The 26,869-nt window shown below is 37.5% G+C and overlaps 1 protein-coding gene across 1 annotated transcript; it reads right to left on the bottom strand.

Moving 5' to 3' along the window:
- Positions 1 to 623: 623 nt before the first annotated feature.
- On the bottom strand, positions 624 to 26,751 carry FHL5 (four and a half LIM domains 5). The gene is made up of 6 exons (XM_021546238.4): positions 23,769 to 26,751; positions 11,090 to 11,271; positions 8,716 to 8,890; positions 6,289 to 6,458; positions 3,842 to 4,028; positions 624 to 2,737 (listed from the first exon to the last, which is right to left on the bottom strand). Exons 2-6 carry the CDS (start codon positions 11,246 to 11,248, stop codon positions 2,586 to 2,588), a joined length of 843 nt encoding a protein of 280 aa, XP_021401913.2. The 5' UTR covers positions 11,249 to 11,271; positions 23,769 to 26,751; the 3' UTR covers positions 624 to 2,585.
- Positions 26,752 to 26,869: the final 118 nt, after the last annotated feature.

Here is a 26,869-nt window from a genome sequence, read left to right as displayed (position 1 = left end):
TTCCTGCCACAGTAATTGCTGAGAGATGTCTCTCTCTCCTTATCTACACCATGAGTCTTGAGCAGTGCTTCTCCCCTGCCCAGCTGCACAGGGGAGTGATAGAGGTCTCCCATGGGCACCTGATGTCCAGCCAGGGTCAGCCCACCACCAGAGTACACTGTATTTATATTCAGGCATTGGTAGCTGGTGACAGAGACTAGGCAATAGCAATTTGCTATCTGATATAACTTTTATTCAGACTATTTATAGAAATCACATCTATTTCTTACTATTTTTCTGAAGTGAAAACGTTCAGTGTAAGGTTTGACTGTACTGTATTTACTGCAGAAGAAATAAATAATTCAGTTGGTATTTCTAAAAATATAATTACTTGATGAGTCAGAGAAGAATTTAATTTTTATAAATGTTAAGGCTGGAAGACTGGGATTATTATGATCTGTGTGTCTGACCTGTGACTCTCTCATATCTTAGGAGGCTGCCTGGTAATTCCTGCATCAATTTGTAATTAAGATGTATGATTTTTCAGAGGAGATTGAATAAAGGGCCCAAACCACATGCTTGAGATGTTCTGAATATTATTTCACAGAAACAAACAAAAGGTACACCTCACAGACAAGCCCAAATGTTGTGACTCATAATTTTAATTTTAAAATTCAAGATTATTAACATTTATTAATTACTGATAGTTCAGTGCAAATTTTTAGAGCATCATACATAACTGTGAACCACTATGTCTGTGTGTTTGTATATCTATATATATTTATACATATAAGGCAACAAAACATATTTCTATTTATGGGAATCTAAGTCTTACCAAGAACCTGTGTCAGCCATGGGAGATGTGTAAATAGAAAAGGAAGCAGCTGGGATAAAATGAAAAACATAAACTAATCAAACTCTAGACTGCAATAAAAGCTGCCATGAAAGAAGAAAATTAAAACCAAAAATTCACACCACACAGAGGAAAAGATCAATATTTTATCGACTGACAACAGACTGCTATGTACTCATTGGTCAGTCATTATCCATATTGATTTTTATGCCACTGCACTTCGGCCCTGGCTTAGCCATGCACACATATTCTTCCTATTTTTCCGTTTTTCTACCTAGAGTAATGACTGTCTTCAATATGAATAAAGGCCACTCAAGTCAGCCAAATAACTCTATGCACTCAAGGTCAGAGTCTGAAGAAGAATGACTTAAAGACATCCAAGATGAGGACTCAAACTCTGCTGGACAGTGCAGAACCTGCCATTCCTAACATCACTGATCCATCCACAATGGCCCAGTACAGGAACCAGGCCACTGCAACAACACTGTGGAAAAAGGAAGAAGATAGGTGTTTGTAACTCAGCTCTAGATGACCTTTAATCATAGACATTTGAGTTCTGGAACTCAGCAAGCAGGTGTAAAGGGTGGCCACTTAGAAACAAAGGCCTTGTAGTACAAGCAAGAGCTGCCTGGCTTGCAGTGACAATTACTAATTCTTGACATACTGTTAAAAACACATGTGGCTAATGGTGAAATGAATCAGGAATTAGTTCTGGAGAGTTGATAGCCTGCTGTCCAGAAACAGGAATTTGCAAGCAGAGGAATGAACTGTGACTCAAAGACCAAGCAGGTAGGGTCCTTAATAGGGCTTAACTGCCGGCAAATGAAGTTTTGAATGAAGGAAAGTACAAGGTTAAAGGGACCTGTGTGAGTTGACTCTTGCATCAACTAATAAAGAAAGTATATTTTAGACCTGTATTTGAAGGTATAGCAAAGACAGTGGAAACAGACTCTTAAGACATATTAGTTATGGGAAAATGTATGTCAGCACTATTCAATCTTGGGCACTCCTTAACTCCTGCAGTAGCTGAAAATATGGGTTTATTTATGTTCTAGAGCAGCTATGCCTAAAAATTTAGGTACGGTTACCCACTTTTGGGAAAGAACCTGTGCTGTAGTGTTTTGGGTGACTTCTTTGGGGAGCAATACCAGTAAGGGAAGGAAAGTGACATTTTTTCCATTGAATTGGCCCTTGGAATAGACCTTTCTGACTCTGTACTCTTCAATGTGTAAGCATCTCCTACTCACAAGTTCTGCCTGCTTTGTCAGCATCTTTTTTGCTCAAAGTATCGAAGAATATATTTACTTCAACTTACTTCAGTGTTATGATCCAAGAGAAAAATTCTTGTGCCCAGCTTTCTATGCCAAGATCTGCATCTGTGAATCAGTGCTAATGCCTCATCTTTATTTACATGCCAAACAGACATTTCAGAATCCTCCTTGGTTCAGAGGTGATAAAAAAATAAATTTTTAAGCTTCTAACAGCAGAGTGCAGTGTGTTACAAGGAAAACCTAGTGGAGTCCATCTTTAAGTATATACAAATCTTTTCTGCATTGTTTTATTAACCAGTATGGGGGGTTGTTTAATTTTTGTCTATAAAGAGTTGAGAACTATGATGACCTTAAACTGCTGTTGGAAAGTTACTTGAATGACTAAATAAGTGTAGTACATTTAATCTGGTTTTCTTATAGCAGATCAATGAACTACATTGCTACAGAGTGAGAACAATGCAGCTGTACAGCTTTCCACAGAACTATGAAGCAGAGCCACATTTGTGGCAAAGGATGTCATCCTGCCGAGTGAGGAATTCCTGGCCCACCAGGGAGATGGAGCATTTTGTGCAGCTAAAGCATTCCCCGTGCCACTGACGCTCCTCAAATGAGATGTATTTGGCACCTCCGAGAGCTGAAAAACAGTATGAAAAAAAAAAAGGAAGAAGATCTGAATCCAGTATTTCTAGGCATGGTTCAGTAATGCAACAGAGGACTTTCGGATGCGTGATCAGGTTGTCATTCACATAGCAAATGGAAAAATGAACAAAAATCCATTAAAATTAAACACAATGTTTAATGTACAATAGTGTGAAATACTCTTTATTGGCTGAATTGAAAAATAACTTTAAAATTTAAACAGTGGGAAATACTTCAAGCAAAGCCACAAGTCGCTTGCATATCCCATTACGAGATCTGAACACAATGGGTTTATCAGAAAGTCCATTCAGGTTTGCTGATCTTCCCAACAAACTCTCATGGAAGCTATTTGCAATATGTGTATAGTTTATATACAACTCTGAATGAAATTTAATAATTTTGGTTTTGTTTTTTTTTTTTTAATCATGCATATGTGATTGGGTATTCATTGATTTCTTTGTCCAGTGACATATGCAGCATGCACCTGTAAGAATCAGGAAGTACTTTTCAACAGCTGACTCCACACATAATAGGATTAAAGTGCAGAACACCAGCAAATGCTCTCAGAAAACTTCAGCTATCATAGGCCAGTGACAAACATGTTTAATTATAAATCATATATAAGTATACAAGGATTCATGAAATAGAACTCTGATGCATTTGGCAAGCTTTCTAATTTGACAGGTGTGTCTTACCAGCAGGCAGTTAATCTGTGTTCAGTTTGATCAAATTTGCATTTAAAAACAAAACTGAAGAAATCACAGAGGGGCTTGTGTGTACTGTCCTGGGAAGAACAAAAAAGCACCTTTTAAAATATTCTTAAGGAGGAATTTTACTACAGAAAACACTACCTCAAAAAAACGGAGGAACTCCTTTGGGCACATAAAGCAACTCCTCATCCGTTAGGGAGCATGTGTGATCAGTATGTCCTAGCAAGATACAAGACATGTGACACAGAGAGAGTCTGATAGTTAACTCCTTCAGTCTTTCATTATGATGGGAGTAATCTTAATGTTTTTTTTTCCTAAAGTGAAAGTCTTTGTTGGGAGGAGACTGATGATTCATTTCTGTCTGGTCCCCTCTAGAAGATGAGACACACCTGTAATAGGCGTCTTGCAAGCAGCACACTTCTTGGCATGAAATTTGCTGAAGCAGTCTACACAGTATGGGTACTCATCTTTGGAAATGAATCTTTGTCGAGACAGCTGAGTTTTACACACAGCACACACAAAGCATTCTTTATGCCAAGGCTGGTCATGGTAGGTCACTCCTCCAGAAGTTATAACCTAATGTATTGACAAAGAAGGGCAGAGCAAAGAAACAACGGTGTGAATCATGACATAAGTACTTCCACTTGTTTTCTCTCTTTCAACATGCACAAGAGAAGAGAGAGTGGTTAACTTTTTTCATCTGGATTATCCATTTAACTATACTGCAGTTGAAGTCCATATGGTACTTGTTTGTTATTTTCAATTTTCGACCTCAGTATAACCTCATAATTTGTAATAAATATGTTATCTTTAAATGAATTTTTTCTATTATACTGTAGATAAGATTAGATTAGATTAGATTAGATTAGATTAGATTAGATTAGATTAGATTAGAATCAGGCATGCTCTGAGAAAATAAATTCTCAATGATAGTGGGTGAGAGAACTGATGCTGAGATAATAGTTAATCTCCCACCAGTATTTTTCTGTCTCTCAAGTGCAACAGTATTTTAAATAGGAAGAAAGACAGTAAAGAAACAGAAGTAAAATAGAACAGAGATCTACACAGTCAGAAGAAGAAAAAAATCATGTTTATCAGTGTCATCAACTTCTGTTTTCCAGCAACACACTTACAGCTCTGCACTGGTTATTTCTGAAGAGGGAAATTTCCAGTTGTTCTGTGGCTCCCATATGTGTGGTAAAGAGCTGGTTTCACAGAATTTGTGAGAGACTACAGAGAAATTTCTATAAAGGTGAGCTGTAAGATAGTGTTTCTACTATCAAGTCACATGCATGACAGGAAATTAATGAATGAGTGAATGAATGAATTAATGAATACTGTTGAAATAGGAGAAAAAAATTGAAGAAACTTAAGTAAAAATAGTGGTATCTTCAAATTTCCCTGGGGAATACAGTTTCAGGAAAATCAAGAATAATATAGGATCAAGCAATAAAGAGATTTAAACAGTTTCCAATCCCTTTAACGTTCCAGTTTTGGGCTATTTTGTGGTTACCTTTACTTTTCCATTAAAATCTAAAAATCACTGACAAAAATTCAAGATTCATTTTGGCAATTTAATCTATTTGGGCTCAATTCTCATGTATGGGAATAGATGCAAGTTTCAGAAAAAAAATGGTTTTAGCTGTTATGTAGGGGGACTATTTATATTCCTAGAAATTATAAGAAGCAAATCCTGATTATTTCATGTAGGAAGTGCTAACATCAATGCCTGTAATAAACATCAAACATAATTACTATTATTGCCATGTGTTCATTTAATGCAAGTTAAAGCCTGGATGTAGAGACATGGGAATATATAAAAGTACTTTCTAAAGTTTAACTACTGAAGGAAAAAGTAGGCAGGATATTTTCCTGAAATTAAAAGTTTTTGTTAGAGGTAAAGGTTTGCAGGTAATCATGACATAACTATAGGAAATTATAGGAATATAATTCCTATAATTATAGGAAATATACATGGGAATATATAAAAGTACTTTCTAGAGTTTAACTACTGAAAGAAAAAGTAGACAGAATATTTTCCTGAAATTAAAAGCTTTTGTTAGAGGTAAAGGTTTGCAGGTAATTACATAACTATAGGAAATTTGATGAAGCAGAAAAAAAAATAACTTCCAGAGTAATGCAGGTACTAAAGAATAAATAAAATTCTGCCCTAAAAACAGCTTAAAACATTTCTCTAGAGAAAAGTATCACACTTGAATAGTATGATGCTTTTCATCAACAACAGGCAATCTTAAAACATGAGAAGTCAAGGGAGGGAAGAACTGATTTATCTGTACTTGGGGGAAAAAAGAAATCAAATCAAGTTTTCTGGTGCCCATAAAGGTATCATCACATATTGCATCAGTGGAACTCCTGATTAGTGTTATCACAATTGAATGTTACTTGATCTGCTAATTGCCTGATATATTTCAAGAAAAAATAGTCAAGATTGTGGATGATTTGCTCATTTGAGGTGGCTAATTATGCATATGAATAAATCTGAAAAATTATGGAAAGAGAGACATGTTTACAAAGGCAAAATCAGGTATTTTCAAGAAAGAAGGGTTATGTATAACTTTCCATTTAATCTTTTCTAAAAGTCACAATCAATAACTAATAATCAATAGCCCAAAGCATTTGTTTTGGCAGATATAATCGATCTTAGATTAACAAGAGTGAACAGCAGACACTGTCACAGTTGCCTTTCAGTGTCCAGTGTCAATGGGAAGATTCCGATATTACTCTTAGTTCACCACATATTTCACATAATCCAGCCCTTTCTCCCATGAGCAATATTGCCTCATTAGGGCATTTTTTGTATTGCGCGTTTAATTACCTTTTTGCAAGCATAGCAATGGTGAGCAAATTGCTTCTCAAAACAGGGCACACAGTAATTCTCATTGTCTTTGGTGATTAATGGTTTTGTTCCCAATGGTTGCTGACAATACTGGCAAACAAAACAGGATTCATGCCAGGAACTTCCCTTAAATTCCATTTTACGTGAACCTGAAAAAAACCACAGTGAACAATCCTCTCAGATATAGCCTTGTAATATAAGTTTTAAATGTTGGGAATACTCTTGGTTTTGAACCTTCTACCTCAGCATTGGATTACCCAAGAAAACAGTAAATTTAAATGTAATAGTGCTTTGAAGAATGCACTTGAAATTTCAAGAACACATCCAGTGCCATATATTCATCTGGCAAAAGATAGGCTGAATTGCCTAAGCTGCGATTTTTAGAGTCTGTTATTATAAGAATCTTTTGGGGTTTCTTTGTGATATGCTTGAATTACTCAGTTTCTCTTAAAGCAGCCAACTCAGTGATAATGTTCAGTACACAGCACTTTTATAAATTAGAGATTAACTTGTTGGATGTTTAGTATATTTATTATTGTCCTATCTTCTCTCTTTCTTAAATTAAGGCTCCTTTACTTATAAATGCATTATTTATCTTAATCAGCTTAAATTGGCAACTTTCTAAAAAGAAATATTTTTTTCTGTGATACTGCACATTACTGCACATTACTGCACATTATTGCACATTACTGCCTTCTCCTATAGCTCACCATTTCTGTCCTAGACCAACAATTCTTTTTATAATATTTAACTAGATGCTCTTGATACAGCACAAGAACAGAAAGTTGTTCAGTTAAATGTTTGTCAGAGGAGTTTTAGAGCTTTTATCACTGTATGTAGGTGTCCTATCTTCATATAGAAACACAAGTCTGTTACGCACATATATCTGGGAGAAATATTTCCAGTGGATCTCCATCCTTAATTTCTTATCTGTGAATAGCATCAGACTGAACTTAGAGGTGCAAGGTGCTTTACCATCCTTTCCACATGAAGAAGACTGCTGCTATAACTGATGAGTTCCACTGTACCTGTTTCCTGAAAAGTGGGGCCAGTGGAGAAACTACTGGCTGTATTTAGATACAAAAGGTTTACACTTTCATCCCAGTGATCAGAAGGACAATTTCACTGTCCTTCACAACTCAGAGCTAGCAAGCTGATGAGAAGGAAGTTAATGATACTGAGACAGGCTGGCATTCCCATGCCACTGTTGCACTGTTTCTCACACCTTCAGGCACTTGCTGCAAGGATTTAGACTCTGTGACAAAACAAGAAGCATGGATATACACCAGAAGATAATAATACAAACCTGAGTGTATTCTGGCACCTTTTTGACCACATCTAGTGGGGTATGCCTATTTGACAACATTTTTGTAAACCATATACTATTCAAGTAGTTTATAATGCTTAAAATGAACACAATTATATTGTTAAAATATTTGTTTCCACTAATGCAGGTTTTACTTGTAATGAAAAGGAAACAAACTGTAAAAATACAAACTAGTGTTACAGATTGTATACAACCTGAGTAATCTAGTACCAGTAGTAAAACTATAATTTTGCACAGCCTGAATCTTACTGTTCAGCATTAAGAAATACTGAAAAATAAAATTCTAACTGCAAAATTTATTGATGTTCTCTGTTTCAAACGTTATGGACACACTTTCCTAAGCAATCAGCTTCTTTTTGCAACAAATGGTGCTGTGGCTTCTCTCAGGTGCCTGTGAAGAGGCAGCTTTTGTGTAGTCACTCTGCTTCATGAGCTTTACTGATGTGGTAACAATGAAAAGTCTAGAGCATGTCCTGAACAGACACAATCAGAAGCTGAGAAGCAGTTTAGTGGAATGTGCAGAATTTTCAAGATTGCTAATGGCAGGAAGTAAGCCTATTGCAAACATGGACAATATTGTAAAATGGACTTGTATTCATTTTAGTAAAAATGCTGCTAATGATCTGAAAGCAAATTGTCATGTTTTGACAATTTAAACAAAAAATATTTCTGAGTGAAAGCACTAGGATAAAGAACACAAACACAGGGTCTGGTCAATGTGGAAAACATGCAGATGATTTATCTAATCTGGCACTTCTGCTCACAATAGCTCTGTTTGTCTGCTTATGCTCACAGTGGGATATGCTTCCTAAGAACTGTAACAGAATCAAGGACATCACATGGACACATTTTACCCTGCATTGAACTCTTAATATTTTTAAAAGGATTCATAAGACCTGTTAGTGATCAGAAGTGTCTGCCTGCCTTCTCCCCACTGCTGGGAGAATTCCACACAAAGGAAGAGTAGTCTCCTCCAAGCTGTTCTGAAAGTCAAGGGTCTTGTAACTTGGTTATTCCAGGAGGTGGTTATCATTAAAAATGTGGTTCCATTTCTCAGCAAAGGGCCCCTGTTGTCTTACCAGGCATAATGGTCTTCTGGCAGTGAAAACACTTGGATGAGTACTCATCAGAGTAGCACTCGGTGCACAGCAAGACCTCGTCCTTGGCAGCAAAGGGTTTCTCCACGAGTGAGCGACTGCACTTGGCACACCTGAAGCACCCCTCATGCCAGTGGCGGCCTTTGTAGGCCAGATCCTTGGAGAAAGTAAGTCCATGTTAGTGAGAATATTTATTTACAGTGGTTTTATCCTTCAATTCCTTCCAGAACTAAAACAAGAAAGGAAGAGCATCGCAGGGGCGGACCCAGCCAGAAGTGTGCTCAGGGAAGAGGCAGGTACTCAGTGTCACATTGTTGTGTGGATCTCTTGCAGATGCCATTAGGAGCTGCTTTGACAGAATGTCCTTCCTTATGTAACACAGAGGTATGTTTGTATTGGAAAAACAACATTATATATTACAGTTGTCTTTTAAGGGGAAACGAGTGATCAACATTTTTAATGTGCACAGACCACTGGAGAGGAAGTCCATATTCTATAGAATTTGAAATTAATATTTTCAGTGTTACTACTTCCAGCTGACATGACAGAATGCTGTTATGTCAGAAATCAAGCAATTAAAATCTTATTGAGAACAAAATAATTATTAGCAAGATTAAAAAAAATTCCTTTTGATATATCTGATACATCTGATATAAATCCCCCTGAAAACTTGGCAGAAAAATGTTTGTTTAAGAGTCAGTGGGCTTAAGGGATGAAAGAGCTAACAGTATATATATGAGATCCTGACTAAGAACTCAAAAAAAAAAAAAAAAGACCAAACAGCAGATTTCATTTCCCCACCGTTAGAAAAGACAGGGAAAAATGCACCTCCAAAAAACCCTCCCAGCTTAAAAAATAAACCCTTCCAGGTCTCTTTTATAAGTAAGAAACATAAAAGGGCACAAATCCAATCTCATTGTTCTCCTTGATCATGTCCCTGCCTTTTAAAGAGCTAAAAATAAAAGAAATACCATGCTTCACTTCAGGAGGTGCTGAGCATTTACCAGTTGCATTTGCTTTCGTTAGCACTCTGAACCTTGCAGGAACTCGGCTGTCAGCCCAGAGCAGCCTGAGGCAAAGACTGAGTGAGGAGGAGAGGAAGAAAACCAAGCTCTAACCCCTTGGCAGAGGTGAGACAATCAGCTGTAGATCTCTGTGTGCCACTTTTCTGGATGTCTCTAGCCAGGTGCACTCCTTTCTTACACGTCTGCTTTTTCCTCTCATTTTTCCCTTCCATTCAGTCCAAAGACATGGCTTTTTGTTTATGATCCTCAACAAGAGTAATCCTGTCACTTATTTAATTTTTAATTTTAAAGATGAAATTAAGTGAACTCAAAGCATGTGTTCTCCTGGTGAATCTGACTGCTGCTATGTGTACAGTGTTGCTGTGGGTGAAATGCTGATGAGAGTTTGAGGAGTGTCTTCAACCAAATCAGCGTTTTCCTTGGATGATTCCTGGATGTAGACTATGTGCTTTGAAGTGCTTGGGCTGGGAAAGCCTTCCAATATGTTTATTTTAATATATTTCTGTCCTTTTATTTCTAAGGAACATAAGCAAAGAAAGCATGGGGAGAAGGTGACCAGTACACACTGAACTTGGCAAAATAAATGATTTTTGATAGGTTTCATTTGACCTTAAAATTCAATGTCAAGTGTATGTCCTCTATATTGAAGTATGGGGTACTAGAAACCCTGTCAAAAACCACAGAAGAGCTTGAATTATTAATTAATATTGTAAAAAACTGAGAGGTGAAAGACAGGCAGCAGAAACACTGCCACTAATATACCATCTGTGAGATGAGCAAGGTAAGCATGGAATTTAGCAGAAATTAAAAAATACTTTATTTCCAAAAGAGAGAGAGAGAATATGCAAATTATAAACGTTGTCTTCTAAGCTTGGCATCTGCTTGTCAACACCTACAGTAAAAGTAATTTATTCAATGCTCAAAACATTTATTCAATGAACATGTCTCAGAAATTCTGAGGTGTCAATCAACCTGATACACTGAATTGCACCATCCACCCTATCACCCCTCCAGCACTGTGCAGCCCCTGCAGCCAATGAGTGACTGGAGGTGAAGGATGGAGCTTAGCTGAGGTCCACACACCCACCCACAGCCTTGCTGTAAACCTGGGGCATATGCATGTGCAGATTTCCTCATCTTTGATCCCAGAGCTTTCCTTTTTCATGGAAAATAGCACTGTTTCACTGCTGTGTGTGGATGTACAACAGCTATGGCTAGGTCTCTTCAGCAATACAGGGATATGAAAAGGGGTGGATATCAAATCTACCATTAAAGAAATTTGATTTGTGTATAATTTAACAAGGAACAAAAAGTTCAAGCCAAATCTTTACCTTGGAGTTGCACTCAATGAGCTGCTTGCACTCCTGGCAGGGGTTGGCATACAGGCTGTCATAGCACGGAACACAGTAAGCATTTTCTTCTCTTAGTGCATATTTCCTGCCACGGAGGGACTGCAGGCAGAAATGACAATCTGTGTGGCTGCTGGTCATCCTGCTGGGACCCTCCACGTGATCTGCAAAAGATGGAAAAGTCGTGTAATTCAGTGCATAATGCTTGCTCAAATACTAAGTAATGCTGCATTACCTGTGAAAGACAGGCATTTCCTGGTCATTTGCAGTGCCCTGGATTTCTTAATGCTGGCTTGTTCAACAACAAAATGGTAGCCTTTAACAACATATACTGTGAATTGTATCACTTACATGATGAGGAGCAAGAGGGCTGCTTCAGCTTATTCTAACGCTGTTTCAGGCCAGACACCTGAAAATGAAGCCAACTTCACATTCCCTACATAAAACTACTGGCATTATGAGCATTATGTACTGGATCCTGAGATATACTTCATCCAGAAATTGGGTAATGGAGATAGAAGCAATAATTCAGAAATGAAACCAACTGCAGAGTTAAAAGGCCAAAGAGAAGAGGCAGGCACTTTGTAGTGTGTTCCTGACTTGCTCTTGATACTCGTGTCCTTCTACTCGTTCCTTTCTTTTCAAAATACCCCCACATCTACCTGACCCAATGGAAGGAAGACAAGGGGCTCCAGGATATATGACTGTTTTTTGCATTATTCCAACTGTGCTGCTAATATTTGGCGACATTTTAAAGTCACACAAATATTCCCGGAGAGTAAAAGAGTAAAATATAAAGAAAAATAAACTAAATAGCAAGTCAAACAAAATCAGAACTCAAAGAAAGTTTTCCTTGTTGTTATTGGAAAAGATTGTTTTTCTTACATTTTTCTTTATTTCTATATTGGATTCCACATTGGCAGTACCAAAATAATGTGAAATAGTTTATATTTCTGTGCCAGACAAGTGCAGGAAATACCACAAATCTATTGAGAATCAGTTGTATGAATTTCCCATCCTTCAGTTTTTCAGGCTTAAGAGGCTTGGACAAACATCCAAACCTCAGCTGCTTATAGATCTGCAATAATAGATGTTTTAAGAATTGTGGATTTTAAGCCCTATTTCAGTCTTCTTATTGCTGGTTGGATCATCATCTCTTTGCTAAAATTGGGTCTTGATTCTTGGAAATGAAGGAAGAAGAAACCAGAAAGTTCATAGTGAAGCAACACCGAAAACATCTGCTGGGCTCATTGGGTTGCACTCTTCATTAAACTCAATGAGTGTATCTGCAGCCAGCACCAGCAATCATTAATTTTAGAGGAGTTGAAAACAACTGGAGAAGGTCTAAAATATTTATGTGTCAGTGACTTTGGGCAGCTGAAATTTTTGCACTTTGAATAACAGGGCAAATTAGTTTCTCTTAACCAGATGCAGAGCCTGAGAATAAAGTAGAACATGCAGAAGACAATATAAGAACATAGAGAAAATTTGAGGGAGTTCTTATCCATGACAAAGCCTACATCTAGCCCACTTAGAGTTGCAACCTCACACTTTGTTTTTATGCACTCACTGATGGCCTGAACCATACCTACAGTTGAGCTTTAAAAAGGCATAAAATATTTTCCTGGGTTTCTGCTTTGGTAAGCTCTAAACCAAAATGGTTGTTTGAGCTGTGAGAAAAAAGCAATTACTGCAGGTTTCCCCTAGCACCAACGCATAAGGCCAGGCATTTATGAATCTGTTCTGGGAGATGTAGTAGTAAAAAAGTGAAAAGGGGGCAGGGAGAGCGGCTGTCATACTAATTTCAGACCAAAAGTAATGACTTGGCTAGAAAGCTTGTTGTTCCTATAAATTGAAAATCTTTGGGGTTGAATTGATATATGGTATTTCTTACTGCCCTTAATATTTGTGTCAGCCAAGACAGTGTGTAGTAAGGAAATAATCTGGAACCCAGATCAGTGGGAAACATGCTTTCTTAAAAATATTTCTGATGTGTTTTATGTGATATCCTTGGAAAAATAATATAACAGGGCTTGAATCAGGACTTCCATTTCCTTAAGATCAAACAGATTTGAATGTGTAACAAATAAACCCATTTATATAAGAAAATTACATCCATCAGCTTGTACATTTACAGAACATGACATATAAAACCAGGCAGAGCTCAGTTCATTTAATACACAATCACAGTCATGACCAAAGTCAAGGTTAAGTTTTGCCCATTTTGCTCTTTATTGGGGAAGAAGTATGAATTGGTGTCTAAGGACACAATCAAGGAGTGTTTATGGTTAACTCCATAGTTAAGGTCACAGAAAAGGCTTGAAAACTGGGTTTCAGAGGATTTTCATTTTTTTTAGTGGGAATTAAAGTTATGAACTGCCTTGGAGGATAACCCCAAGTGAACCACCTTTCTGATCCCCTCCGTGCTGGATCAGTACTCCTGCTTCCTGACAGAGTTTCATCTCAGTCTAAAAGTGGCAACAGCAAAATCCAAACAGGGCATTCATAAAAGTTTTGTTACTTATAGCACATTTTTGTTACACAAAGCTCACCAACAAATAGCTTCCCATGTCTGTAGAAACATCTCTGTTTTTTTATCCTAATAAATGTCAATCAGGTTTTCTAAGTTATCAAAACCTCTGCATTCCAAATAATTTTCTTTAAAACGTGGCTATCTTGATTAATGCTTTTTCTCCCCCAGAAAGTCAGTCTGTTCCAGGAAGCACAGGCTGTGTGCACAAACAAGACCCACTACTGTAATACTCCAGAACTACTGAATTTGCAACGTGATTATTCTCTTAAACCCCTATATGGATATAAGAACAAAGTATTATTAATCCTGTTGTACAGATGAGAGCTGTTGCTTGAGAACTTTAATAAAATACCCCAAGAACAGAGTCAAAGCCTGAGGGTGTCCTTGGGCTGCTTCTCTAGTAAAATGCTCAAGGTGCCCAAGACTTTTCTTCAGAAAATCTTCAGTTTGACCATGAATCATCATAAAAGACCATGTTTGGGAATGAAGCAGCAATGGTATGCAAAAGAATGAAGATTTTTTTGAAAACCTTTTGGCAAAAATATGGGTAACCTTTGAGAACTACTTTTACCATTAGAAAATGCAACAAAAAAGGTAAATCTCATCACTCCCAGCACCACTTATCCATGCTCCAATAAATAAGTAATGGTACGAGCGCCACACAGTGAAGTAGAATGTTTTTCTTGTGCTTTGATCCTAATCTCTAGAGAAATATGTTTACTTTAAGTTTGCTGGAAGCTAGACTTTGTGTTTTGAAGGTCAGCTAAGAAATCTCTGGAGATCTGATGTTATTCACTCTCGTGGAATGAAATGCTGACTCCAGCATTCCAGCTGCTAACTCCAGTCCTAGGCACAGGGAAAGACTGCCATGTTGCCCTTCCTTGGGAAAAGATGATTTTATTATTTAAATTGGAACATTTTCAATTGGAAGCTAAATACTGTTGATTTTTATGTACCTGGTTAGCAGGGATACGAGCTATCATTTTAAAGGTTAAGAATATTCCAAGAAGGTGCAGAGAGATGTTGCCAAGGACATGAGGACATTGTAACTGGAGTCCCTGGGGTCAGATTTGAGGATGCAGCAGTCTCATGGACTGAATGATAAAAGAGATGATAATACAAAAAAGTCAGTCAGCCTGCTGTTAAAGCAGATTAAGATAGAATTTAGCTACAACAAATTCAGACAGGGACTTTCTGGAGAGTCAAATTATTTCACATAAAATGCACTAGAAGACTTCCAGTGAAGACAGCTGTAAGAACATGGTTGTGAAGTTGAGTCCTGATAAATATGGAACCATCAGGAAAAGAATGTTTTGGTTTTTTTCCCATTGGAGCTAAAAAGCAGAGCCAGAAGGTTAATATACATTTCAATAATTAATCTTGATGTTTTCTATAAATATATGTTAATCTTCCTGACATCATAAAAAAATAAAAAGCCCAAAAACATTCATACTACTGAGAAAAGAATTAGTATATACATATGGATGTAGATATGTACATACAGGTAAAAGTGTTCTATCTTTCACTTTGTGGAAATTCTAATGGAATATTTCTTAATCTAAATATATCTACCACTGAACTCCATGATCTTTTTCTTTAACAACAAACTATTTCTTAGAGAGGCAGAAAGAAAAAAAAAAAAGATGGGAAAAAATCCTTTGAACAGCACTGAAGGATAAGAAAAACAATTTGATATCTTATGATGAGGACACCCTTGCAAGTTGCCCTAGGCACTTGTTCATTTTCATGTAAGTGCATTCTTTTATCTTCTAATGCTATTTGCCTTATTTACATGAATTTGCTGACAATTTTCTCTATTTCTATTTTTGTCTCATGCATTTACATACATTAAGAGTTCTGTAATATTTGCTTTTCTAAAAATGGCTACAGAAGCAATAGAAACTAGGGGCATATATTACAGATCAAGGCAAACCAAGAACCTACTGGAAAGAAGACACAGATATTAACTCTGAGCTATCTTATCTCTGTGGCACAGGACAGTAATACAGCGTCAGGTCCTGGAAGCATCTGAGTGAGTGCAGAGTTCTCACTGTTGAAATCCTCCTTTAAGCAGCCAGGACATATGCCAAACAGGACACAGCTGTAAGAATCCAAATATTCTGCTTCATGGTCCACAAGTGACACTGTTTTGGTGGGATGTCAAGGCAAAGCAAATATTTTAGAGGTTGGTCTGGTACTGAATTGTACTGTGTTTACACACCCCATGACCACAAGCAAAAAGGGCAAGAGCTATGGCTTAACTAGGGGAACAAGTATCTCAGGAATTTTGTAATTTTTTCCTTAATTGGTATTGCTGTGTGCTTTGTTTACACCATACAAGCTCAAATGGTGTAGTCATCTAAATTCTTCCTTTTTTTTTTTTTCTGAAATAATTCTTACCCACATTTTTTACAGGTTTTCACATAGTCTGGTAGAGCCAGAGTTTTCTCCTGTGTCATTACGGAGCTCATTCCTTTCTGACTCCTGTCAAATGTATGGAATAAAATGAAGTGATGAAATAATTTGGCTGTGCACTGTTGTAACTTTCAATGTAAAATCCTGTCAGTATTCTTAGCTGTACTTTCCTTATTGAACCAGAAAACAGGTTTGAGGATTGCATCTGTTACAAAGGGTCATCTGAGAAAGACTACTCAAATTGACTGGTGAGTTAGATGGGACAGACTGGCACCCACAGCAAACTGGCAGGTGACACCACAGTGGGAGGAGAGGCTGACACACCACATGGATGTGCTGTTATCTAGGGAGCCCTCCCCATAACTGGAGAAGCGGGGTGACAGGAGGCTCGTGAGGTTCAGCAGGGGCAGTTGCAAGGTGATTCTGTGATACAGAAAATATATGACTGTTGAATGACAAAACAGGGAGGGTAAAATTCTCCACAAACCCTCAATATTCTTTTATGGGCATTAGAATAGGAATGGGGACATTCTCATCACAACAAAACAGTTCTCTTGTAGATGCCTGTTTTTGACAAGTACCCTTTCATGCCTTTACACTCACCTGCAATCCAGGATTAGGGAATCATGAATGATACTTCAAAAAGTGTTTAAATAAAGAGAAAGTGGAAGTTAAAAATTAAGACATGCACTGACGTCCTGATCTGAGACTTCCACTAGTGAGTTCATCCCTGTTGTGCAAATCATAGAGTCATAGAATTTTAAGGGTTGGAAGGAACCTTAAGGATCATCTGGTTCCAACTCAAATGCCATGGTCAGGGGCACCTCTCACTAGACCGGCTTGCTCAATGCCCCATCCAATCTGGCTGTGAAAACTTCCAGGGCTGAGGCATGAATAATTTCTCTGAGCAGCCTGCTCCAGTGCCTCACCACCCACACAGTGAAGAATTTCTTCCTAATGTCTATAATAAGTTTCCCATCTTTCAGTTTGTACACATTACTCCTTGTCCTATCACTACAGTTCCTGATGAAGAGTCCCTCTCCAGCTTCCCACCAGGCCCCCTTTGGATACCAGTAGGGAGCAGCATCAGAGAAGCACTTTGGAACCATCTCTGCTAGAACAGCATCTGCACAGCTGGGCAGAAGTGCCCCAAGGAAAGCAGCATCTCAGCCATACACTGACACTACCTGGCAGGGACACACCTGCCTGGAAGTGACACAAGCCTGCCTTTGGGACTGAAATCTTTCCCAGGGAAAACAGTTGTTATAAGAAATGATACCTGCGTTATACAAGGGTGAGTGAAGTGCCTGGAGGTCACCAATCAAAACAGTCTTGCCACTAACAAGAAGTAACAGAACTTCAATAGGGAATGCTGATTCTGACAGTAATCTTTAAGATCTTAATGAAAAAATATGTAATTTCTCATCTTTGCAGATCTCCTAGTTGTAGAGACCAGATTTCCCTACCCTTACATTTTATTTCATGAATAGCAAGGTGGATGAATATTACTCTATTGTATGAGAAGGGGTGCATCACATGAATTACAATCATTAAAAAAAAACCAAAACTACAAATGACTACACAGCACAACTTTTTCTAGAAGGGTTGTTTAAAAGCCTGTGACCTACTTAGAACTCCTTTAAGAAATAAAATAAGCAAAAATATAAAGATCATCATCAGCAGCAGCATTGTTAGCAACAAGCCAAAATTGGAAAGGATTTTCATTACCCTATTTTTACCCTATTTAAAAAAAGAAAGACTTGCTTCCCCCAAACCCAAACACAAATCCCCCAAATGATAATGAAACATCTGCTGCAGTGGCTTTTACTCTTACCTTCAGCTGTGCTATGCCAACCTGACCTAATTTCCTGAGGAAAAATATAAACCGAGAAACAGCACTCTTTTAATAAAAGGATGACACCTTATCAAAATGAAACAAATCTAAAACTTTCTAATCTCAGCCTTGTTAAGAGATTGTGATGAGTTAGATGGCATTACAGCTTAGGAAAAGCAAATGCTACTGTCAGTAGTACTGGTATGTAACATCCCTACTTCAATTGTCATTTTTTCCCATGTATTTTGATTTGTAGGCCAAATATTCCATAGGCCAGTTTTGCTGCTTGCAGAGCTTCCTCAGACTTGATAAGAAGGCTGCCACCTTCTTATCAAACTCATCTCTGAAAATAGGGATGATATGGCTCTGCAGACAAGCCCTAAGGTGCTATTACACCAAAAGAAATCACTGTTTGTAAAACCACTGCTGTACAGTTTAAGAAGTGCTGGCCACTGCAGATATCTTCCCGTTATATGTGAGGTGTTTGGGGTGACCACTGCTGTGCCACTCACTCTCCAATGCTTCCCAAGAGAAAACAGACTTCAAGATGGGCAATTCCAAGAGGCAGGATCAAGTAATAATGGAATGGTTCGGGTTGGACACAAAACCATTTAAGGGACCATAAAGATCACCTATTCCCAACCCCCCTGCCACGGATAGGGACTCTTCCCAGTAGACCAGCTCTTGCTCAAAGCTCTATCCAACCTGGCCTTAAATCTGTCAGGGATGGAACACCCACAGCTTCTCTAAGCAACAACAAGAGGAGGGGTAAGCAGAAACATTGAAGAGAGCTAGAAACAGCCTGATGTCTACCTATGGACTCTGGATTTTTAATGACAATTACCACATTAGGTATATTTATGACATTTAGCATTAATCATCTCTGCAGTTGCACTGTTTTGGGAATACAGAGATATAACAATAACAGCAGAAGCATATTAAAATACATATGCATATATTGTATCTTCTAGTAGACAGACCATGAAGCTGGTAAAGAAAATCTGAAAGAAATGTCACTCTTTGTATTCTACCAAGCAGCAAACTGGTTAAATGATATAACTGAGACAGATGGCGAGAAAGGTTTCTAGGAGAGCTCACAACAAACAACCAACATGAAAATATGCTGTGGGTACTCTTCAGTAGACTTATTTACCATCCTCCTGCTTCCCTCTAAGTGTTACATGACCACCTGCTGTGTCTTCTCTTAAAACACGTAGAACACTGGCATCTGTGTGTAAATTAATGTAGCTGAATAATTTATCTCAATTCATGGATGTCAAATTAGGTGATTTAAAATTTTCTGGATTAGGGTATAATTCTACAGTTTAGGGTGGTTTTGCTCTTATCTATTGGGCAGTGCTATGCACAATTCTGTAATGAAGTCTCAGCATCTGCACCATGGATATTGCAATTCAGCTGTGCGTGCATACCACCAGTGATGTGGAATTATAGCAGGGTGGCTTTTTGTTTTTAATTTCTGCCCTGTGTGCTTTAAACACACTGTGGACAGGAAAACCTTATTAGCTTATCTACACAGATGCATCAAGGACAGGCTGCTGGCTTTTGGGCTGGGGAAAAAAAAAGATTATTATTCAGATATACACATTCTTTTACATCATGTCCTATATTCAATGTTGATAGTTATCCAGCACATTTCAATGTAGCACAGTCAAAGGATATATGGACTCAAAATGTAAAAACACTTTTAGAAATGGTATCAGAAAAATAATTTTGAACACAGTGAACATTTTTAGGAGAACCCTTTTAGGAGTGGGACTGGTAGAAGACTGGTAGAAAAAAGAGCAGGGAGTAGAGATCTTTGGCTTTCTGTTTGTCCTCTACCAGGGAGGAAAAATAACAGTGTCACTAGGACAAGTAATACAAAAAAAAAAGGTTGGTGTTTTTCCTTTTTTTGCTCTTTAAATATGTGGCTTTGTGTATCATCCATTAAGCAGGCAAAAATGTTACTTAAAGACCTCTGGAGTCTTGAGCAGTTGAGTAGATAAAGTGCTGTCAAACAAGGCAGGGGATAACATGGCATTGACTGAGTTTTAACTTGAATCTTCACATCCTGTGGCAGCAACGATGACCAGTCCTTACAGACATTCAGCCCTGGGTTCCCATCAGCGACATTTGCCCCCTGTGTGAAGCCTTTGTGACTCTTACATTACCTGTTCTGCCTTCTTGGAAGATAAAATCTGCAGAATAATTATGTGGCTGGGTATCCTAAAATTTCCCTCAAGCCTTACAGTCTCTGCACCACACTTTAATCATTTCCTGCTTAAAATAGTCTAGAAGTGGCTATGATTAAAATTAGTAGACCATGGTATTTTGTCTTTCTTTATTACGATGTCAGGTTACTGACCCTTCAGTAACTGCCCAGCTGGGATTTTTGTAATGTCCTGATATGTGAAAAAAGTGTTTGTTGCTGTTGTTTTGATACCATGACTTCAGAGTGAATTTCTTTCTATGATTATAAATACACACTATCTAAAAATCAGTTCCAGTGTAGGATTGACCTAATCTGATTGAAGGAAAAATTGAGGCTAAAGTTTATCTTAGAATGCTGGAGGAAATTTGGTAAGAATGAAGGAATTCCTTTCTAACATCGAGGAACATTTTAAGAACATGTAATTTAACTCAAGGACATTGTGGAACAGTGAGCCCACTGATACCAGTAGAGTTTGATTGATGTGGACTTATTCTAGTGATGATGTGAAGAATGTAGCAACCACCATTTTTGCAAACCTCGAATGGATTTGACTGGTTTTGGTAGAGGACGGTGCTCAGAGACTGTAATTCTGACCAGCTTTGGTGAAAAAGGTTCATCTGAGGAGGGGGAGAGTGGAACACAGTGGCAGAAACTAACCAAGGAACAAATACAATCCAAAGCTTTTCTGCTAATTTATGTAAAATTTATTAAAAGTTTTCAGTAAAAAGTTTAAGCAAGTGATCAAGCAATTAAAGAATTCTGCTACTGTATTTTTTAAAAAATCCAAAAAGCCCAAACTGTTTGAGCTTTTAATTTGAAATATTTCTCAATGCTCTTCAACTGTCAAACATTAAACTAAAAAAAGATTGCCAATTAGGAGACCAGCATGAAATAGTTTTTACTCTGAATATTTTTTCCCGTGCAAGTTAGATTTTTGAACTCTAATTATGCCACAGTTTGCATGCTTAGCACATAAATGAATCATGATGTGGCTGAATTCAAAACTTGAAGAGCTCACTTGAGAAAGACTGAGCTTGATAAGCATGTTTAAGCCTAATACTGTTATGGGTTTCTCATAAATAGAATTAAACCTAAACCTCTGAGGTATTTTACAGTCATCCTTTCAAAGGTTTCCGAATGCTTTTCTAACAACAGTAATAAAGTAATCCTAAAACACATTTATGAGTTACTTGTCTACAGAAAAAGTTAATACTTTTCAAAGCAAAATTGACTTTCTCAAGGTCAGAGAGCAAACCTGTGGGAGTGGGAGCAAAAGAAGCCATTCACTGCACCTTTGCCATAGATGGGTCTGCTCATCAGGCTGTATCCATGGCACTGGGCCGGGATAGTTAAAAGCAGTGTACAGATGTTGCCAACTGATCAACTCCCAGTGCTAGAGGTAGAAAACACTTCCAAATTTAGCTAAAGCAATAAAATGTTCCAGTTGCACACTTTGCAGTTGTCTGTTATAACCCTGAGGTTATGATGAATATTCTTATGCAAAATGTTCTGTCAACAACTACACCATCCTCTGGCACTTGGCCATTCTTGCTGTTAATTCTGCTATCTATGCACAAAGACACATTACAGGAAGATTAATATTTTTCTGACTGATAAAGCCTCTTAAGTGTGAGGCCAGCGACCAGCTAGGGCAGCCTGTTCAGATCCATTACCCACACTATGCTGAGATGTGTAAGAATTAACCAGTCCTTTTGCATGGACCTTAAACAAATTCAAAGGCTGGAAGAAGCCTTTGAATTCATAGCTTGGAAGAAAAGTAACATGCTAGCCTGAATAAAGTGGAATGAAAAAAACCTCCTACGTTTAAGAAAGGAGAAAAAGTAGGGACGATAGCTGACATGTACTACATGGCAACAGAGAATGGGGATATTCACAAAAGCTAGCTTAAACCTGGTGAAGTTAATGAGTAAGGCACTTTTTTTAGCTAAAAGACAGATACAAATTCCTCTTTTGGGGTGACTTCTAGCAGAAATTAAACTTAGTCATCATTATGAAGGAACTAAGGCAGTGTAGCTTCCCTTTGTGAGTCTTGTCCTTCCCTTAATCTCTGCTACAGAATTTCTATAATAGGGTTTTATTAACTTGTTTTCTTGGAGTCATGTTTGCATATTTCCACAAAAATGTCCTTACTTGATCCCTCTGACATTTTACAGGAAAACATAAATGTATGAAAAAAGGAACTCACAGCCTCCTTTCTCATAAGAGCTGCATGCCCTGTTCCCAAAAGAAAGAACTCAGCTGCAGTAGCCCAAGTGGAACGGAACATCAGCAGCATTTCACCACACCAGCTTCCAAACTTAGGCCTCTAGAGATTTTAATAGAACAGTTGAACTAGAAATGATTAATTTATGAGCATCATTTACCCTAAATTGGCAGGGAAGTGTGAAGTAAAACTCCACTTGGATTTACTCTCCAGGCGATCTCAAAGCCTTGACAGAACCTGGAGTTTGAGTCGGCAGGAGGGCTGCTCCTTCCAACAGGTTTGGAATTTCACCCTCTGATTTTGGGTTTGGTGTTTGGAAGCATGCTGGTTAAAATATTTCTTTCCATCTGTCCATGGTTAGGTAATACTGAAAGTTTGTAGCAAATCTTTCAAGAAATAAAACTCTGGTAGGGAAAGGAAATTAAAAAAGCTGGGATTATCAGTACGGAGCTGACAGAACACGTCTTACCATGTTAACCAAAAAATACATGCTTTATAAATTATGACTGCCTGCAAATAATTTGGAGACATGATACATCAGAATCTCTTTCAAGCAGCTTTTGAATTAATTTTTCTCTAACCCTGCAAGTCAGTTAGTATCATCCCAATATTCTACCAATTAAACACCCTTGAGTCAAAGTGATTTTCTGATCCTGAAGTAAAATTACATGGGATAACCATCAGCAATCTGTAATAATGTTAATATATCGAATCCATTACAGTTTGTTTTGTACAAATAACAACTTGTTGCAAAGAAAGAAGAAAAATATTAACATAAACAAAAAAATGGCACCTGAAACTTAATTTCTAAATTTGAATTTAAAAAAAAAATTATGATCCTAAAAATGAAGAAAGATAACACAGAGTGTCTTCTGGAGGGAGAATTTGGAGACGATACTTGTTGTTTACAGCAATATTTTGACTTCTTATAAAAGCTGGCTTGGAAACTGTTTTTCTTCCAAAATCAAGAACAATCCACATTAGGTGTTAAAAGTACTCATACTAGAAACAAGTGACCTAGCAGAAGAGACTATCCAGAATTTTTTCTTGTAAAAGCAAATGAAATCTTGGTAAGTGATAAAAATGTAATAGGAAAAAGCATACTAATTTTTTTGTTGGGTGATTCTTTGGAGTAAACAAAATTCATCTTAATCTCTTTACAAAGGAAACCTCAGACAATCTTTCCGCAAATTAGTGGGTGAGCCAATTACCACAATGAAAAGAATTAATAAAAAATAATTTTGATTTAAAAAACCCCTCTATCTCTTTAGGTACACAAAATTAAAAACATAATATATATGTGGAAGTCTGCCTCTAATTTATTCAGCAGTTTTGTTAGGAAAAACTTCCTGCATACTTGCTCAAAATATTAAGTACCTTCTATACTAACAAGTTTAAAGCTTATCAGATAAAGGAATAATGGAAAAAAGCCTCAATACTCACATTCAGTTTTAAGCTCCTTCTCTTGGTAACTTGCACAGCAAAATAAAGGAAGAAATAATTACACGTCTTCACAGAAACAAGCATTTATCAAGTCCAAAAGAAACAGAACACTTTGCCAGAGCTATTTGAGGGTCCCATCAGAATTTGCCTGGATGGGGGAAGGCTGAGGGTCAGTTTGTTTCCCTTAGACCTCATGACATGCAAATATCTGGCTGCCTCGCCTCTGAATCAAATCATTCTTTGACATACTGTGTTTACAAATGGCAAATACATACCATGTAGGAGGTTCTTAAAGGAACATATTTCTGAGAGCTCTCAAAAAAAAAAGGCATTTCTGTTAAAAGACAAAACTGTTCAGTTCAAGGGCAAAAAGAAAGTAAGAGGGAACATTATTTGTCCCCAGATACACACTGGTTGATGCATAATGAATCCAAAAGGCCTCATGTGGGCTTGTAAATCAGATAAGAAAAAGAAAAGTTGCAATTACTAAAGTCTGATTGTTGTGCACAGGACACAATCTCGGGGAGGGGGGGTGGCAGGGAAAAAATCTCCTCTAGTTTTAGGAAAGTCATTCAGGGACACAGCAGAACTCAAAATCCTGACATGCCTTAAGAATTTTCTGTGTTGTTATAATTTTGCTGCTTTCCACCAGGTGGGACGGTGTTTATGAGGATTACTATCAGTGTGGTAGAAATGGACTCCTCTAGGCTTTCTCTCAGTATTTCCCAGTATTTCTGGCTTTTGAGTCACTTCCTTTACTTTCTACTTGGGCCCAATAGGGGCCAGTTTTCACAGACAGGCTCCTGCATTCACAGGTCCTTATATTTGCATACAATTCTATGCTGTTCCTTAACCAAATGCACCTGAAAGTAGAATATTGTGTCCATTTAAAAAAGCAGACTGAAGTTGGGCAGAATGAAGAAAGGATGGCTGCTTGCAGTATGAACCACAACTGACCTCAAGGCAGATTTTCCACAACCAAGAGCCAATAGATCTAAATCACTTGGTCTACAATGTCAAATGGGTGGGAGCTGTTCAGTATCACAGATAGAAGAAAGAAGGAAATGTTTGAATGGTTTGAATATGTATTACGTTATGAGTACTTTGGTAAAATTGCCAAATCTGGACATTCTCTGGAGGCTATCTGTGTCTAGATAGTGTCTCACAGTTAAGACTGATCCCCTGACTACTACTGCCAAGACCTGATGTTCTACAAGCTGTAGAACTGTAGTCTTGTTAAATCTCTCCAGACATGCAGTCATTACTTAAACAAGACTGATCTCTTTCCTCCTATTTTAATTTGTGCTACAAGCTTTATTTATACCAAGCACCTTTCATTTCAAGACTGTGATTTTAGCAGATTGAGGAGAGGAACGGTTAGGTGTGAATTTGAGTCTAGAACAAGAATCGTAAATAGTTTTCTCTTGTCTTCCTTACAGAAAGAAAAAAACCCCTGATAGTATAGTTCTTAACCAAGTACCTTTTCAAGTTCATAAATCAGATCCAGACAGAAGTATTTCTCAAGCAGATCTGTTGAGAGAGCTAATGACACTTAGAAATACTAACACAGTATGTTCTTGCCATCAAGGATAAGAAGTTCAGACATGTCCTATAGCACTTTTCTTATGCTTCAAAGACTACCGTCAAATTTGTCTAAGCTGTAAACAGAGATAACAAGCCTAGATAAACATCTAAAACAGAATCAGGGTTTTTCCCAACAGGTACAAATTAAGTACAAATGAGGAGGTCAGCAAAATCCTGTTTCTCTGGACTATCAATTAGAAGATGTCTCTTACAGCTCCTGCAGCACTTCTTGAACTTCCTGAAATACAAAGCAGCTTATTTTATCTGTCTCACAACATGACCGGTCTTAACCTACCTTCTTCTTCATGTTGAAGGTTTGGGAAATTCATCAAGCAAATGGTGGTTCTCCTTAAACTACTTGGGTTTCTTGTTCCAATTTAGAATATTCGTAGTTTAAAAAACAAAATCACATTCCTCAACAATTCCTAAAGAAAAACCTTGTTTCCCTGACAAAATATCTTGCTCTTATATTCCTCTCTAAGCACCCACTTTGGCCTCTGCTGGAGACACAATTCTAGTCTACACTGACCTTCAGTCTGACCCACCACAGTCACTCTTTTGTCATCTGCAAGAATATTAAACTTCCTGTTAAACAAGAAACCCCAATGTACCCATATTTGTAGAAATTTCCATTTCCTTGGCCTACTGTTACTTAGTAGGAAAAACATTTTAGGAGAAACCACTGCTTGAATAGCCTTACTTGAGCCTACAGAGAACAGAACTACTCAAGTTTTATCCGAATGAGCTCTCAGATGGATTCACGCTGACAAAAAAACCCACTGATATTATTTAGAAACCTGTACCAAATTTTTTTAGAAGCTGCAAGAATTTCAATGAAGAGTTGAAAGTTCTAACAGAGCAACAATTTGCTCAGTTCCAGCAGATCTGCAAGACTTTGCCATTTAAAAAGAAGGAAATGCAAGGCTGAAACAGGTATTCCTTTACCTAGACAGCATAAGTGAAGGTGAGTGGCTGACTAACACTGGAAACCAGAGTAAAAGTGTTAATTTGTAGTGCCTTTCATTTTCCTAGACATTCCAAAGGACATTTTTGTTTTGTAAACTGCACCTCTAATTTGTAAGACAAGATTATTCTCTCTTACACATACATTCATCCTAGGTAGCGGAAAAAACCCTGTGAATTAACAAAACTCCTTATTTTTCTTTCAGAATATATACTTCCATATCATAAGCTAAAGACTGAATTTCCAAATCAAGAAAAAAATTGGAAAATCTGGGACAGTTTTCCAACCATGTCTCCTTGAATTCTGTTAGTAGCTAGAAGACATTGCTGAACTGTAGTGTTTCCATTGTATCTACTTCAAAGAATCTATTTTTTTATTCCTTCTTATAACATAGGCTGGAATATAGCAAATTGAACACATGATGAAGTGATTTCTGTAGTAAGTTCATTATCATATCAGCATAAAACTGTATCAAACAGAAATACAGGGACACTCAGAACCATGTGTTAAGTCTAACAGTGCATATGACCTATTGCTGTTTGAAAGCTGCAAG

This window comes from Lonchura striata, chromosome 3 (assembly GCF_050655825.1).
Source record: "Lonchura striata isolate lonStrDom1 chromosome 3, ASM5065582v1, whole genome shotgun sequence".
In the NCBI taxonomy this organism is placed as follows: Eukaryota; Metazoa; Chordata; class Aves; order Passeriformes; family Estrildidae; genus Lonchura; species Lonchura striata.
The sequence above is the reverse complement of the archived record's forward strand: the minus strand, read 5'-3'. Positions and strand labels throughout refer to the sequence as shown.

Bases quoted from the DNA above. Each gene is read 5' to 3' on its own strand.
- FHL5 (XM_021546238.4), bottom strand. From the start codon at position 11,248: ATGACCAGCAGCCACACAGATTGTCATTTCTGCCTGCAGTCCCTCCGT. The intron at 8,891-11,089 runs GTAAAGATTTGG...ACTTTCTCCAAG, and splicing joins TCATTGAGTGCAACTCCAAG to GATCTGGCCTACAAAGGCCG. The intron at 2,738-3,841 runs GTGTGTCTCATC...ACTGTTTTTCAG, and splicing joins TTGCAAGACGCCTATTACAG to CTCTCGGAGGTGCCAAATAC.